At 61.6% G+C, this 16,711-nt stretch overlaps 1 protein-coding gene across 2 annotated transcripts in view; it reads right to left on the bottom strand.

Moving 5' to 3' along the window:
- Window positions 1–5,683, bottom strand: part of DNMT3A (DNA methyltransferase 3 alpha) — a 39,960-nt gene extending 34,277 nt beyond the window's left edge. The window contains exons 1-2 of one of the 2 annotated variants that reach the window (XM_062622670.1): window positions 5,260–5,683; window positions 2,666–2,900 (exon numbers count right to left, since the gene is read on the bottom strand). In XM_062622670.1, the coding sequence (XP_062478654.1) occupies window positions 2,666–2,734 (69 nt within the window). In that variant the 5' untranslated portion in view covers window positions 2,735–2,900; window positions 5,260–5,683. The remainder of the gene's footprint in view (window positions 1–2,665; window positions 2,901–5,259) is intronic. The other variant, XM_062622671.1, reaches the window with a different exon arrangement.
- Window positions 5,684–16,711: the final 11,028 nt, after the last annotated feature.

Here is a 16,711-nt window from a genome sequence, read left to right as displayed (position 1 = left end):
TACAGCCAGGGGGGAGCAGAGCAGAGCCCCCTCGGCTGCAGTTGCCCAGCCCCTCTCCTAACACTGGCAATGCCATGGCAGAGGTGAGCCCCCAACACCCATCCCTTTGCCCCCTGTGCTGCCCCAGCTGCCACTGAATGGTTCCAGCCACCAGTCCCCATTCCATAAGCTGACTTTGGCAAGCCCTGGTGGTGTAAAGGGACGTATGTCTGGGTGTCAAGTGCATGGTGCTGGCACATGGGCAATGCCATATGGCCAGCCCTCCCATAGCCTGGCGAGGATGTGGCTGGGGAGCAGCTGCTGGGTGCCACTGCCACAGGAGGGTCCCTACTGTGGAGACAGGGAGGTGCCCCCAGCATGCACAGGGACAAGGCAAGCTCCCCAGAAGCTGTCCCCACCACTGCAAATGGGGGGTAGTCCCATGGCAGGGCTCAGCACAGTCCTGGCACCACCAAGCTGGGGGACATGGGGCCCAGGGTATCAGTGGGGCTGCAGGGACCCCTTCAGGCACAGCTGGCACCCCAAAAGCAAGGCAGGCACCCAAGGAGCAGAGATGCAGCCTGAGTGCAAGCAGGGCTGGTGCAAAGGGCTGTGAGGGGGATCTGCTCCCCCTGGCCCAGAACAGGGTTGCCTCTGCTGCAGCCCCTCACTGCCAGCAGTCGCTTGGAGCTGAGTCATGTGCCCATATATCACCCGCTCCCCTTCTCCCCACAGCTCAGCCAGGCACGGGGCTGCATGGCACGTCCCTGATGCACTGTGCTCCTGCGCCGCTGCCAAGCAACAATCCAGAGGGAAACCACTGCCGAGGAAAAGAGCTGCTGCATGACGCAGTGCTGGCTCCATGACTGTTGTGCCGGGTCCCTGCTCCTGGCTGCACCAGGCCATCAGCGGGGTGGGAGCAGGGAGCCCTTTCAGCAGGGGGACAGTGCCCCAATGGGGCAGGAGAAGGTGGGTGCAGAGACACTGCCCTTGCACAGAAGCTGCACACCAGCTCGACCCACAGTGCCATGGGTGTTGAGGATGGCCTCGTCCTCCCGGCCCTGCAGACAGCACACATCCTGCATCCCTTCGGCAGAGGTGACCTCCCTGCGTGGCTGCGAGGGAAGCAATGCTGTGTCCCGGTGGGGTCAGGCCAGGACAGCACTCAGCTGGCGCGCTTGTGGTGTGCTCGCTGCCAGCTTGCATGGGTTGCTGGCACCCTAGGGACCAGCACCGGCGGGTCCTGCTTTCGAGGGTGAGCTGGGCTGCACCACAAGCATCAGTTTCTCCTACAGCTCTTCCCCCAGCCCCTGCTGTACCACAGCCCCATGCCCCAGTCTTTGAGCCAGCTCCACCACACACCCATAGAACCTCACCAAAACATGGGGTGGGCTGCCATGTCTGCCTCCCGGCCTGCCCCACCACCTTGCTCACACTCCTGGTGCTGGTGACTCGTACAGGGAAAGCCCAGGACCAACAAACTGACCCCTGGCTCACTTGTCTCCAACAGCTGTGCCAAAAATGCGCTTGGGCACTTCCCAATGGACACACACAGCCCCTCCAGCAGCTAGGAATTATGGCTGGAGGACAGGGAGAACCGGCACGGGACACACGGTGCAGCTGCCACAGCCAAGCCAGCCTGGAGGAACTCAGATGACCCTGACCCCGTGCTGCCCACAGTGGGATGGCATCCAGCTGGCTGCTGGCCCTGCTCCCCACGCCTTGACCCGGGCAAGCCCTGCTCCTGTGCCCTTCTCCTCTCTGTGGGAAGAGTGATGCCTTTACCAGCACTGGGAGATGCTGCACTGACCTGGTGTGGTGGGGATGCTGGAAACACTGGGGATGTCCCAGCTCGTGCTCAGCCCCACTCCATCCTGTGGCAGGCAGGGTGGTTTGGGGTCATCCCTCCCCACAGAGCTGTGCTCCAGCCAGGAAGGCAGGGGAGCACATGCTGGGGATTGGGGTCCATCTGTTGTGGCCACAAGCCTTACACGTGGTGTGGTGATGAGAATGCAAGCATGTACTGCGTGCCATCCAGCACCAGAGGGGTTCCCTCCAAGCCCAGGTTTTGCACATGGGGAGACAGGGGGAGGTGCAGAGACCCCTGAACCCCACAGGAAGTGGGACCCCCATGAGGGGAGCAGGACTGGCACAAAGGCTCCAGCCTGGCAGTGGTGAGGCTATACCCACCCCATGCCCCCCTCCTGCTGCCCTGCAGTCCAGGGCATGCACCCAGCATCCACCCCATCACCACTCAGCCATCAGAGCTGGGGCAGCCCCAATGTGGGGGACACCCCCAGCCCACAGACAGGCTTGCCCCAGCTGTGGCTTCCACTGGTAGGTGACAGCAGGTCTCTGCTTCCCCATCCACTCCCTGCGCTCCCCTACTGCCAAGAATAGCTCAATCCGTGCTAATCCTGGCTGTGGCTCAGGGCTCCCCATGCCCAGCACCACGCTCCCCACCACGTCAAGGGGGGAGCATGACTGGCACACACCAGAGAGAACCCGGCATCCCCTTTTCCTGCATGGCAGCCAGCACTGGTCAAGAGGGAGCCAGACCCCCAGAGCCCACTGCTGCCCTGGCACCGCAGCCAAGGCCAGCAGTGGGATCGGCTGCAGCACAGGCAGAGCCCCCCTGGCAGCCCCCCACCTACTGAGAGCCAGCAGAGCTGCAGGAAGTCCCTACCTTGTGCGTGTCGAGCGCTTCGCGGTTCGGAGTGGGGCTGCTGGCATCGAGGGTCCCGCTGGACGGCATGGTGGGGAGTGAGGGCGGGCGCCTGGGACTGGCACCTCTTCAGCACCAAAGTGGACCCTGCTGCTGCTGCGCTCTGGCTCTCTGCACCGAGGAGGAGGTCCGGGAGCCGCTGCCCACCGCCGCCGCCAGCCCCTGCGTCCCGCCACCTGCCTGGATCCTCCTGCCCCTGAGAGAAGCAGAGAGGGCTGGGGTGAGGGGGCAGCACTGGCCCTGGCACCCTCGCTTGCTGCACTGCGCCCCGGCCCCCGGCAATTATTAACACGCCACAACCTTGACTCAACTGGGCTGGGCCAGGCCCTTGTCCCCAGCATCACCCCTGGCCTGTGCGGGGTGGGGTGTGTGATGCACGATGGTCCCCTATGCGGGGTGCACAGTGCATGTTGTGGTATGCATGGTACAGAATATGGGGTGCAAGTTGCACAGTGTGGGGTGCAGAGTGCAGCGGTGCATGATGCATTCTGCAGGTTGCATGCTGTGGCGTGCATGATGTGGGATTCATTCTGCAGGTTGAATTGGGCAGAGTGTGGGGTGCAGGGTGCGCGGTGCATTCTGCAGGGGTGGGGTGCAGGGTGCAGGTTGTGGGGTGCATTCTGGAGGGGTTGGGGTACGGGGTGCAGGTTGTGGGGTGCATTCTGCAGGGGAGGAGTATAGGGTGCAGGTTGTGGCATGCAGGTTGTAGGGTGCATTCTGCAGGGGTTGGGGTGCAGGGTGCGGGGTGCAGGGGTGGGTGCAGGGTGCAGGCAGGGGCTGCGGAGGAGGCGTCAGCCTCAGCACCTGTTGCTATGGCAAACGCTGCCTGCATTAGCCATGGCCGAGGCTGCTGTTGCCTTTGGCACCGGAGCTGCAATTTGTTTCTAGAGCTTTCCAGTCGCAGCCCGTTCCCAGCGGCGGGGCGGGGGGCTGCCGGGCGGGCAGGGCCGCCGCTCCTAAGAACAGAAACTCAAAACCCGACACGTTCCTCCCGTCCCCACGGCTGCCTGCAGCGGGGGCTGCCTGCAGGGCCGCCTGCGAGGCGGGGGGGGGGGAAAGGGGGGGTAGGGGGGCGGAGCGCCAGCCCTGCAGCAGCACCACTGCTTGCATGGCCCCCCCCCCGGCACTCAGGGTGCTTGGCTGGGGCCCAAGGGTGGCAGCCGCCCCTGCCCCAGCTCTCCCAGCATAGCCCCTCTGGCAGGCAGGGCTGGGGTGGGATGCAGGCAGGGATGGAGGCAGGGGTGCAGGCAGCAGGTGGGATGGTGGTATGAGTTGGGGGGTGCAGGCTGGGAGTGTGAGGTGCAGGTACAGGATGCGGGATAGGGGTGCAGGATGACACCTGGGGGTGCAGAACAGGGATGGGAGATGTGGGGTGGGGATACAGGCTGTGGGTGCTGTGCACAGGGTAACAGTGCAGGGTGTTGGATGAGGATGTGGAGCGCAGGCTACATCCCCTTCATCCCCCCAGGGAGCTCCCTGGGGGGGCCCTGTGCCCTGTCCCCATCCCAGGACACTGTCCTCACAAGCCCTCTATTGCATAGGGCCTGTCACCTGTAGAGTCCCTCTGTCCCCAGCCCAGCACACTTGGTCCCCTACATTGCTGGCTTCTGCCCCACACCACCACCCCAAGCACCGTAATGCACCTTAGGGAGATGCCTGGGGCTGGCACTGAGCACCCACATGCTGCCACTTCAGGCACCTCTCTGGCAGTTTCTGTGCCACCACCACTACAGCACGCTGCTGGGCACAGCATGGCACAGCACAGTGTAGCACCTAGGCTCCATGTCCCTTCCTGCCACCTGCTTCCTTGGGGTACTAGGGGCCCTGCCCATGCCCTCCAGTGCCCCCAGTCCCGCTCCCACCACGCTGTGGCTTGGCAAAGCCCCAGCTGCGGGCACGGGAGGACACCTGCTGCTGGGAAGCACCCGGGGACACCCCGGCTGCACCCAGGCACCTCCGCGGCAGAGGTGTCCCACCCTCCCCGGGCTCCCCTCCCCGTGCCTATTGACACTGAGGGGTGCTGATGTCCATGGTGTCCCCGCTGCCCGAAGGGTCCTGCCTGCACTGCCCTGCCCTGCCCTGCCCTGCAGCACTGCTGCCGCTGCCACTGTTTGCCTGCACGTCCCCACAGCCGCAGAAAATATCTCGGCCGCCCAGAGCCCCCTAAGACAGCCCCACCGCACTGGGGTCCCTCCGGCAGCCCCAGGGTGACGGGTAAGCCCCCCCGCTCCAGCATCCCCAGTGCCTGGTTAGCGCGCGGCCGCGAGCCGCCCCGCTTGGCGCTGCCGAAGGGCCAGCTCGCGGGCTTTGATTCGCTTCCAGCAAACATGGTCTCCAAACGCACTAAAAATAGTTGGGCTGCGTACAAACCCCGCGGCAGCCCCGGGCCGGCCGCCGCCGAACAAAGACAGCAAGAAGTCGGCGGTACCGGCTGCCTCCCGCTCCCCCAGCCCCACCACCGGCACCGTGGGGTGAGCGTGACCATCCCAGGAGGGGACATGCGGGAACCACGGTAGTCCCCGGTCAGCACCAGCGCTGCCCTCCCGCGCTCTTACCCCGCAGCGGCTCGCCTGCCGCGGCGCGATGGGACGGGACGAGGGGCTGCGACACCGTGCCCCCGCGCTAGGCCGCCGACACCCTCCTCCCGCAGCGCCGGGGCATCCCCTCGCCGATGTGGTTGCCTCGGCGGCGGCGGCGATGGCGCGGACAGACCCTCGTCCGGCGCTTGCTTGCTTGTTCGCCGCCGAAGCGCGGGGAGGGACTCGCCGCGTTCCCTCCTGCCTCCCTATTTAACCGCTCAGGCTGACCTTACGGCTGACAGTGAGCGGGGGAACCGGCAGCCCCAACCCGCGCCGTGCCGCTCCCGCACGGCAGGGCCCCGGCGAGTCACGCTCGCCGCGCGGCAGAGGCGTTGCGAAGTAGGTTACCTGCGATGGATGGATGAGACACGCAGCGCTGACAAAAAAAAAAAAAAAAAAAAAAAAATTCCAACCAAAAAACCCCAAACCCGCCTTTTTTTATATTCAGGGACCTTGCCGGCGCCTGCCGTTCCGTGCCGCAGCCGGGAACCTGCAGGAACCTAAACGGCCATTTTAGGTGACAGCGACTGGGGTCCCCGACAGCCCCCCATGCCGGTGGCGGGTGACACCTGCACCGCAGTGTCTCCCCCTCCTGTTCCTGTCCTGATGTGACCCTGCGTGCAGCATCCCCCGGTGCGGTGACACGCATTGGGCTTGGACAGGGTCCCTCGTGCGCCTTTGGGGGTGGGGACGCACGAGGGACCCCGTCCAAACGCCTCTCCCGTGACAAGTGCCGCAGCGTATTATTATTGTTGTTGTCACTTTGAGTCACCGCCACCCCCGGGCAGCCGCGCTCCTCCTCCTCCTCCTTCCCAGCGCCAGGGAAGAACTTCAGAATTGAGTCAGAGGGGACAGGAGCTGCGGCCATGAGTCACCCCCCACCCCCTGAGCCCCCCACCCCTGACTCATGGAGGGGTGCTCCCCCCTACCTTCAGCCCCCCTGCGGCGTGGGTGCTGCTGGCAGGGGCAACCGGGGACAGAGTGGGCGTACCCTGGGTCCCAAAATTGAGCTGAGCAGCGGCAGCTCCCCTGCGATCGCCTCTGACAGATGGTTGCGCCGAAACCACCGTCGCGGGCAAAGCGTTGACCTCATCCCCTGTAATTGTAACTTACGAGCAAAATATCTGGCCATGCTACTTGGGGGTGCACGTGGTGGGCAGGGAAGCGCCTGCCCTCCTGGCCACACATACAGCAGCTCCTGCCCTCGCTGCAGCCACTGGGGAACCGCTGCCAGGTCCTGCAGGTGTTCTGTGGGGATAAGGTGCTGGTGAGTGCCCGGGTGTCCTAAAAACAGACCCAATGCAGAGGAAGGACCCCAGGTTGGTTGGCACCACTGCACCAGTGCCATGCTGCACCCTGGGGAGTAATGCACTGCACAACAGTGCACCTCAGGAAGCAATGCAGTGCCCTTTCCTGCACCCCAGGGAGCGACATAGGGTCCTGCACTGCACCCCAAGGTGCACCCCAGGGACTGACACACTGCCCTGAACTGCACCCCTGGGAGCAACGCATCACCAGAAGCAAACCAAAGCACAGACTGCAGCCCCAAGCAGAGCTGAACCTGCAGAGCAGCAACACCAGAAAGGGCCAGGAGAAGATGAAAGTGCCCGTGAGACAGGACGGGATGGCCACACGCATGGAAGACCCCAGCATCAGGACATGGTGCTGTTCTGCAGGTGGGACAGGAGCTCATGAAGGAGCCACATTTGAGCTCCAGCAGGAATGTCTTGCCATGGAGAGCTGAGGAGCTCGGCGCGCGCAGCTTATCGGCGGGAAAAAACAGACTGAAAGATGATGATGTGATTACGGTGAGCAAGTGCTGCTGCAGGCTGAGCCCTGGGCAGGGCGGAAACCCTCCAGCTGGCAGGGCCGCGGGGCTGGGAGCAGGGTTCCGGCGATTCAGCTGGCAATCAGGGTCGGGCTTTGAACTGGGAATGGCAGTTAACCATGGGAACAGGCCCAACCGGTGCTGGTGGCGCGTTCCCGCGCATGCCGAGCCCTACGCCTCAGCCTGACACCCCTCTGGCCAGGTTCGGTGATTTGCCAGTTCAGATGGTGTCAAAAAGCCAAACCAACCCACAGCCTCGAGAGCAAAGCAGAGAGCAGACAACATCTCCAACCCAGCGAAACCACACACCCAAACACCGCTGGCTCCTCCGGCAGCGCTGGAGCCACCGCAGCACGTGTGCTCCTGGCACACGTGTGTCCTGGGCGCACGCACACGCGTGCTGGCAGTTACCTGGCAAACATACACTCTTCCCCCTCCAGGTGCTGCAGGGAGCCACACCTCGCTGCTGGCCTGGCCTGCCCAAGGTAAACAGCGGTGCAGGCAGAGCCCGTGGGAAGGCATCAGGCAGGGATGTGCAGATGTACAGTCCTAAAAATACTCATTCAAAAACCAGGAGGTTTCAAAAACCTTTGAAAACCCAAGGTCTCCAAGTGGCTGCCCCAGCATGGCACAGCAGCTCTGTGGCAGCACCTGTGTGAAGTGGGGCCAAAGCAGTGGCCACCACTGTATTTCAGGCACGGCTGTCACTTGTGCTCGGCAGCTCAGTGAGCATGGAGATAGCCAGGGGAATGTCTGGGCTGCAGCCTCGCCAGGCAGCAAGCAGCACAGACACCAGCATCCTGCCTTTCCTCGAGAGGCAGCGGGTGCTGCATGTCACGAAAAGAGGCTCCTGCTAAGAAGTTTCGAGCTGACTCAGCACGAAAGGCCAGTGCAGGCGCGGGAGCTGCCGGGAGACAACATCCACTCCCGGTCCCTTGCCTTGGCTGCCCGGCTTCGAGGGGTTTGCTCAGGGCTGGTCCCAGTGTCCCCATCTGGGTGTCCCCGCCGGGGCGGGCGAAGGGCATCTGCTGGCATGGCCAGGCGGGATGCAAGCACCCGCCGTTGCAGCCGGCTCCTGCCAACACGCAATCGGTGCAGCAATGCAAGCACCGAACGCCAATCCCGCGGTGACACCGTCTACGTCACACAAAGGGAAGAAATAAAGAAAGAGGAACTGAGCGAAGAGGAAAATTTCATTTGCCCACAGGTTCGCACACATGAACACACGAGAACGAAGAGGGGAGAGGAAAAATAAAAGCGAGAGGAAAGGGGAAAGCCAGCAGGCAGCCCCGGTGGGGCCGGGGGAGCAGGCAGGCAGCAGGCAGGCAGCGGGGAGGCAGCACGGAGTGCACTGCCAGGCCTCTGCCCGCGCCGCCCCGTCCCTGCCGGGCTTGCGGCGCTTTGCTTCCCGCAGGGGGGGCAGATCGGGGCAAACCCCACAACTTTGGGCAGCCGGACCCTCGGGGCAGCTCTGCCGCTGCTGCGCCTGCTGCTGCCGCCGCTGCCCGGGGGAGGGCAGCGCCGGGCCGGGGGCTGCGGGAAGCGGCCCCTCACCGCGGCGGGGATAGCCCTGGCCGCAGCAGCCCCGCGGGGTCTCGCCGCGGGGGGTCTCTGGTGCCCTGCGATGGGCCGGCCTGGGACACACACCGTCGGCGGTGACACCCCCTTGCAGCCTCGCAGCCCCGAGCGGGCCGGGCCGGGGCCCCGCGCTGCCCTTCAGCCGCCCGGCGCGGCGCTCAAGGACACGGCGGCGCCGCGGGGGCCGGGCCCGCCGGGCCGCGCCGCGCCGAGCCGAGCCGAGCCGAGCCACCCGCCCGCCAAGCGGGGCCGGGCCGGGAGCGGGGGTGCCCGCGGGAACGGGGGGGGGGCGGCGAGGCGGGCCCGGCCCGGCGGGTGGCGGCCCGGCCGCTGCCATGTTTTCCTGCTCTGCGCTGCGCCTCCCGGCCCGACCCCGCCGCAGCCCCCTCCCGCCGCCGCGATGCCCCTGGGGTCGTGGGGTACCGGGAACACGGGGACACACGGCACGGGTCCGGGGCGCGGGTGTCCGCGGGCCGCCCGCCGGGCTGTGCGGGACGGCCCGGAGGGAGCCGAACGGAACCGAGCCGAGGCGAACCGAGCCGAACAGAGGCGAACCGAGCCGAGTCATGCCGGACCGAGCCGAGTCATGCCGAACCGAGCCGAGGCAGGGACTGCTGAGAGTGGGATGTCCCCTCCAGGGGGTCCGCGGGGGCCACCCGTGTCCGCGCCGCCGCGGGGCCGTTACCTGGGCCGGTGCGGGCCCGGCGCGCCGTGCCGAGCCGTGCCGAGCCGTGCCGAGCCGCCGCCGCTGCGCTGCCCGGCGAGGCCTCCTCCCGCAGCGCCGCCGCCTCCACTGCAGCACCGAGCCGCGCCGCCCGCCGCCCGCCCGCCGCGCGGTCCTAGCGCCCGCCGCGTCGCGCTGAGCGCAGTCCAGCCCCGGCGGGCTGGCCCCGGCCCCGGCGGACCAAGCCGAACCGAGCCCGCCCGGGCCGGGACAAAGTAACTGCAGGCAGTGCCGGGCTGGGGTGTGCGGGGATGTGCGGGGCACGGCTGGGCTGGGCCAGTCCGGGCAATGCTGGGCCTTGCTGAGCCCAGCTAACCTGAGCTGTGCTGTGCCGTGCCAAGCCAGACCATGCCAGACCAAGCCAAGCCAAGTGTAGTCAAAGGCTGTAAAGTGTCAAGCCAAGCTGGGCTGGACTGGGCCAAGCACATCCAAGCCAAGTTGGGCTGGGTGATAGAGAGCCAAGTTGAGCTGACCCAGGCTGGGCCAGACTGGGTCAAGCCAATGCCAGCTGTGCCATGCCAAGCCAGACCAAAAAACCCATGCTGGGCCAAGCCAAGCCAAATTGAACCGTGCCATCTCATGCTGGCATAAGGTGGGCTTCCCCAGGCTGAGCCAGGCCCAGCAGTCCTGTGCAACGCTGGGCTCAGCCAGCCCAACAGGCAAGGCCATGCCAAGCCAAGGAGCACTGGGCCATGCCAAGCTGTGCCATGCCATGCCAGGCTGTGCAGCACCAAGCTGGCTAGACCATGCAGTGCCGAGCTATGCATGCCAAGCTGAGCCATGCCATGCAATACCATGCTACAAAGACTGCTGCCAAGCCAAGTGGTTTCATGTTCTATCAGGCCATGCAGGGCCATGCAGTGGTGTGCAGTGTCAACTGGAGCAGGGCCATGCCAAGCAGTGCCATGCACTGCTGTACAGGGTCAAGCCACACAGTACTATGCTGTGCCAAACAGTGCCAAGGAGTCCCAGGCTGTGCCAGGTCAAGCAGGGCTATGCAACACCGTGCCATGCAGAGCAGTGTTGAGGTCACAGCCATGCCAAGCTGACCAGAGCCAAATCCTGCAGCAAAGCACCATACAGTGCAAGTTTGAGCCGTGCCATGTGCCATGGTGTTTACCTGTGCCAAGTTGTGCATTGTCACGCTGAGCCATATCGTGCTAAGCCATGCTGTGTTGAGCTGTGCCAGTGGTTGGGAGCCGTGCCAAGCTACGCAATGCCATGCTAAAGCAAGGCACGCTGGGCAGTGGTGAACTATGCTGTGCCAGCTGTGCCATGCAGTGTTGAACCATGCTGTGCCATGCAGAGCTATGGGGACTTTCTCTATGGTTTGCACTGGCTCCATCCCTTCTCCCCATGCTAATGCCAGCTGTGATCCCACTGGCCCCAGCAAGCCCTGACCTGCAGAAAGCACCATCAGGCACTGCTGGGATCATCTCCAGGAGCCTCTGCTCACTGGGCACCCATGTCCTGTGCTCCTGCACCCCACACCAGCCCCATGAAGACCCCCAGTTTCTCTTCTTTCCAGAGGCTGTCACAGGTATGCTGGGGCTGAGAAGGGACTGAAATTTCCCCAGGGCACCTTCCCCTGCGAGGTATTTGCATTATAGTTCCTTGAAAGGCTCAAAGGTGGTGGTGGTGGTGGTGAAGTTGGTGCATCCCTCCAGCCATGGTGGGCACCTGGGGATGTTTGTGATGCTGCCCCTGATATCTCACATGGGTTGCACTGCCAAGGCCTGTACTTGACTAGGGCCACATGCCAAAGCTGGCACTGTCAGGTGCTGAGGATGGGGTGACCTCGGGGGAGGCCAGCCAGGGAGCATCCTAGTACCACTTGGACAACTGCCCGGGGTCCCAGGCGGGCATCCACAGCCCCTGGCATGGGCATGGTGGTGCCTGGCAGCACCTGGCCATGTTTCTGTAGCCCCACTCCTGCCCCTGGCCATGCTGTGCTGCTGTGCTCTGCCATGCCAGGCTGCATCCCTGAGAGGAACCCTTCAGGCAGGGCCCCGGCTCGCCTTCAGTGCTGGAAGGCACCTAGTGCACATGGGGGCACTGTAAAATAAGACATTAATTAATAATAATAATTAATGTTGCATTCTCCTGACTTAATAGGCAGCCTCCTTTGCTTCTGCAGGGAAAGGCTGCTCCCTTCTTCCTTTCCTCCCTCCCTCATGTTCCCATGGGTCTCCTAAGGGAGCCCTCCAGATGTCTCTGTGTTCTAGGTTGGAAAGGAGAAATTGCCCACTGGCCCAGAGCTACAGCAAAGCTGATGGGCTGCCTGCTTCTGCTCATACCTCCCTGTGCCCAGCCACCAGCAACTTGGTGCCCACGTTGCGTCAGCAGCAGCAGACCCAGTGCATGTATTTGAGCCAGCGTTTGGTTGCTTCCTGTGCTGGGGTCAACCCCACCAAACCACACGGGCAGGGTCCTGTGAGGCTGGCATCAGTGCCAGCTGCCAATAGCCATGTTGGCAATGGTGGGGCCCTGGGTGCTTACAGAGCCGGGTCTGGGTGCAGCGAGCAGCGGAGTGCCATTGCTCAAATACATGAGAGAGAGGATTTGCCCCAGCTCCCTGTAGTGCAGTGTAGCCGGGCTCAGTGAAAGCCTTGTGTGCGGGACCCTCGGGGTGAACAGGAACCCAGCGGTTAACCTGGGCTGTGTCAGGATGCTATCATCAGCTGATTAAACACCAGCACCCCAGCTGGCCTGACCCCAGGATGCAGCTGATGATCTTTGCTATGCTCTCCCCACGTACCCATTGTGAACGCTGCTGCAGCTCAAACCCCATTTCTCCAGCTGCTCAACGTGCCCAGGGTGCCCTGAGAAGCACGTGCCACGGTGCTGGCTGGCAGGTCTCCGGTATGATGCCATGTTGAACTGCAGAGGCTTCGTTGCAGCCATGGCATGTGCTGTGCGAGGGCTGGCAGGGCTTTTCTTGCAGTGATGGGCATTGGCAATGCTAGCATTAGCACACTGCTTGGGTTTGCTGCAGCTCCTGGCTCTGGCAGAGTGTGCCACGCTGCAGGAATTGTTTTCCATATCCCGAAGCCCTGGCCTAATTGCAGTGCTGCTTGGCACAGCCGCCCTTGTGTCCTGGCACAGCCACGCTGGCACACCCGCGGCTCCCCACACCTCGTGCTGCAGCACTGCAGGTGACTGCGGGCGGCACTGGCCGGCAGCCAGCCTGGCAGCAGCCCGGGCACGCACTGGTCCTGTGCAGCACGCGCTGCTCCAACAGGCAGTGTTGCCTACGGCACGGAGTGTAGGCAGCTCCGCCACAGAGCCCTGCCAGAGGTAGAGCTGCTGGTAGGTGCATCGTGGCATCAGGGATAGCTGTGTGTAGGACTGGTTCCATGCTGGTGTAACATCACATAGGAATAGAATCATAGAATCACGGAATCACAGAATGATTTGAGTTGGAAGGGACCTTAGAGCTCATCCAGTTCCAACCCCTGCCACAGGCAGGGACACCTTCCACTACACCAGGTTGCTCCAAGCACCGTCCAACCTGGCCTTGAACACTGCCAGGGATGGGGTAGCCACAGCTTCTCTGGGCAACCTGTGCCAGGGCCTCACCTACGTATATGTGTATGTGTGTGTGTATATATATATATCTCTCTCTATATATAGGTACATATGTATATAGGTGTATGCATATTGGTACAAATCTATATAGATGCATATTCACATAGGTACATACGAGTATATGGATATATGTATATGTACATATAGATATATATGTATGTATATATCTCTATGTAGGTATGGCTCCATGTAGATATATCTGCATAAGTAGAGCTTGATATAGGTGTATCTGCAAGTAGGTATAGCTGGGAGTACATATATCTGTACATGGCTGCATGTGGGTACACCTGCGGGTACACCTGCAGGTACCTATGGGTGCAGGTATGTATGGCTGCAGGTGGGCTCAAGGCAGCATCCAGGAGCAGTGAGTATCTAGCAATGCTCTCTCCTGCTGTAGCATCCCAGGGCCCCGGCTGTACAGCCAGGTGCTATCCTGTGTGGTTGTCCATGGGGCAGTGCCGCTCTCCAGAGAGCAGCTGCAGGGACCAACAGGATGGGTGCAGGGATGGGAAAATGCTGCACATAGGGCAGCACCAGCTGCACCACGGCACCAGATCTCCTGTGCCGGCTGTGGTGCGGCACCATCCCACTATGTTTCGACCACAGCATCTCCGGGGAAGCTTCATCTAAATGATCAATTAACAGCCTGCTCAGGTTTCTATTTTTGACTTGTCTCCTTAAACACCAAGTGCCCCATGACCAACTGGGGCTCTTTAATCCACTGCTGGGTCAGGCTTTGTGTCAGGTCAGGCTTTGTGTCGAGTCAGGCTTTGGGCTGAGCCTGGCCTTTCTTCTAGATGAGCAGAGGACACAGTGCTGCTCATGCTGGTGTTATTTATTGCTAACAGCAGGCCTGAGCTGCTCTTCTGGCTGGGGCAGGGGGAAGGGGAGGGCAGGTTTCCTCTCAGAACAATTATAGAATAATGGCATGGTTTGAGTTGGAAGTGGCCTTCAAGCTCATTCAGTTCCTATGGGCAAGGACACCTTCCACTACACCAGGTTGCTCTAAGCCCTGTCCAACCTGGCCTTGAACACTGCCAGGGATGGGGCAGCCACAGATTCTCTGGGCAACCTGTGCCAGTGCCACACCACCCTCACAGGGAAGAACTTCCTAAGATCTTATCTCAATCTCCCTTCAATCAGTTTAAAGCCATTCCCCTTTGTCCTATCCCCACATGCCCTCATCAAAAGCCCCTCTCCAGATTTCTTGTTGGTCCCTGTAGGCACTGGAAGATGCTCTAAGTTTTCCCCAGATCATTCTCTTCTCCGTTATTGTGTTTTCCCTGTGGTTCCTACTGCAATGGGTGCAGATGGCTGGGTTGAAGCCAGGGGAGGCAGCAGTGCTGGCAGCTCCCCGGGCATCTGGGTTGCAGGTGACATGGGGTTGCTTCCTTGGCTGTCTGTCCGTCTTTCTGTCAGGGCCGGCAGGATGCTTCTCATCAGGGCGCTTCCTGCGCCTCTCTCACCTGTCAGGAGGTTTCACCCTTGCGTCTGCTCTTGCTGACAGCCTTTGGGATGGAAGACATTACTCTTTCTAAAACAAAAACTTTCCCCCCATCCCCCTTTGCTTTGATACTCACAGTGAAAAGGAAAAGTCAATACCAAGAGCATTTGCTGAGTCTTGTCCCCCATTCACTGGGGACTGATGCAGGGGGATACGACTGTATGATGGGCTCTCACATGAGCTGTGCCAGCAGCACCCCAGTCTCCTCACTGTGTTGTCCCCAGGGCTCTCAGTGCTGTCCCCTCCATTCTTTACATTTCTCCTGGCATTTTTCCCTACATTATCCCTATTGCTCCCAGCATTGTCCACATTGCTCCTGGAATCATCCCCATTGCTCCTGGCACTATCTGCTTGTTGCTTGTTGGCACTCTCTGCTTATTGCTTCCATTATAGGCCCCCATGTTATCCATCCCCTGATAGGGGATACAGGAAGGGGCTTTTCACCCTCCCCAGAGCTCCATGCTTGACTCTGCTGTAGTGATACCCACCATGCTGGCCAGGGGCATGTGACGGTGCCACATGCCAATGCTCCTCTCTAGTGGGGCATAGAATCATATAACCACAGAATGATTTGGATTGGAAGGGACTTTAAAGCTCATCTAGGTCCAACCCCTTGCCACAGGCAGGGACACCTTCCACTAGACCAGGTTGCTCAACATCCCACCCAGCCTTGGCAACACCATGCTGGCTCTGCCACTGTTTCAATATTTACCAAGCCCTACTTTCTGTAGTGGGAAAGCTCTGGTGATGAGCACCCAAGCGTGGCACCTCTCACGGCAGGGCTGCTGTTGGGGCTGTGGTGCGCACATCCTGTTATCGCTGCTCAGGCACTGTGCCTGGCAGGAAGAAGCTGCTGCCAAAGGTCAGGAAGAAGAAAACAGCCAGGGCCAGCAAGGAGCATCAGCGATGGGCAGCCCCTGCTCACTGAGGGACCATCCAGTGACCAACCGCCTGCACAGACTGAACCTGGGCACCTTCCCTGAGGCTGCTTAGTGACTGAAAAGCAGCGGGTGCACTGGTGGGAAGGAAGGTGGTTTTGGTTGCAAGGCAGCTGGTGGTGATGTCCAGCAGAGGAGAAGTGGCATTTGCCAGTGGGAGAGGGAGGCTGGATGCCACCACTGGATGGAAGTGGCTGAGTTAAATGAGGAGCTGGGAAAGCTGGACAGAAAGTTGATCAGAGTGCTGGAAACTCAGAGAGAATGACACTCTGGGCAGCAGTGATAGAATGGTAAAGGGAATTTAAGTATATGGGAAGAAAGTGAAATCTTGGCAGAGATGTGGGACCATCCCTTGGTAATGCCGCTGGCAGTGGAGACATGGCTGGTGAGCTCTTCTGCTCTGTCGAAGGACTGGCTGCGGGCTCTTCAGAGCAGGAGGAAGCTGGCCATGGGTTGTCCATCTTCCCATGCCAGCTCTCAACACCTCTGTGCTCCAACATGGCCATGCTGCTGCATGGTCCCCTCTGTGCTTTGCATCTGCAGGGAGTTTTTGCACACCCCAAAGACCCTTGGAATGATGGAGAGCCTTGTGGCCGGGGCAGCTGGCCCAGCCTGTGCCTCTTGCTGTGCTGAGGAACCCCTTGGAGCCGCTCATCTGCTGGCATTTGGCCTTTCCAGCTGGCTTACCATTTCCCACGGCAGGCTGTGGCGCCTGGCATGGTCCCCACTGCCCTTCTCCGTGGGGGTTCAGTCGGCAGCCGTGGCCTCTTGCCTGCCCTCCTGCCCCGACAGCTCCTGCAGCAGCCACACCACCACAGACAGCTTCATTTTGGCTAATAGGTGCAATTATCCCCCACTTAAATCTTGGTGTGACAGGGAGGTCAGGGCAGCAGGAGGAGGGCAGCAGCTCCCGGCAAGGCGTTTCCGAATGGCCGTAAATCTCCTGTCCCATGGATGGTGCAGCACCAGGAACCAGTTGGGCCCTGACTTGCTGCATGCTCCTCTGTCTGCTGGCTTTATGGTCGCCGGACTCAGCCTCTGCTCCAGCCCATCCTGCAGTGCCTGGCAGAGTGGGGATCCCCAAGGTCCCCCCATACTGAGCAATGACCGCCTCTGGCAGCTCGGCCTCATCCCCAGGAAGAGCAGTGGCACCACATCCCACTGACAGCTCTCCAAGGAAGAAGGCAGCTCTCCAGGGGCTGGGACGTGGGGATTGGATTAATTAATCTCCCTGAGAGGGCGGGCACCAAATTAAGCCGGTGACACAT

The sequence above is a fragment of the Pezoporus occidentalis genome, unplaced genomic scaffold (assembly GCF_034315485.1).
Source record: "Pezoporus occidentalis ecotype Australia unplaced genomic scaffold, CSIRO_AGI_Poc_V1 ctg244, whole genome shotgun sequence".
In the NCBI taxonomy this organism is placed as follows: Eukaryota; Metazoa; Chordata; class Aves; order Psittaciformes; family Psittacidae; genus Pezoporus; species Pezoporus occidentalis.
Note: the sequence above shows the minus strand (reverse complement) of the source record. Positions and strands in the feature narration are given on the sequence as shown.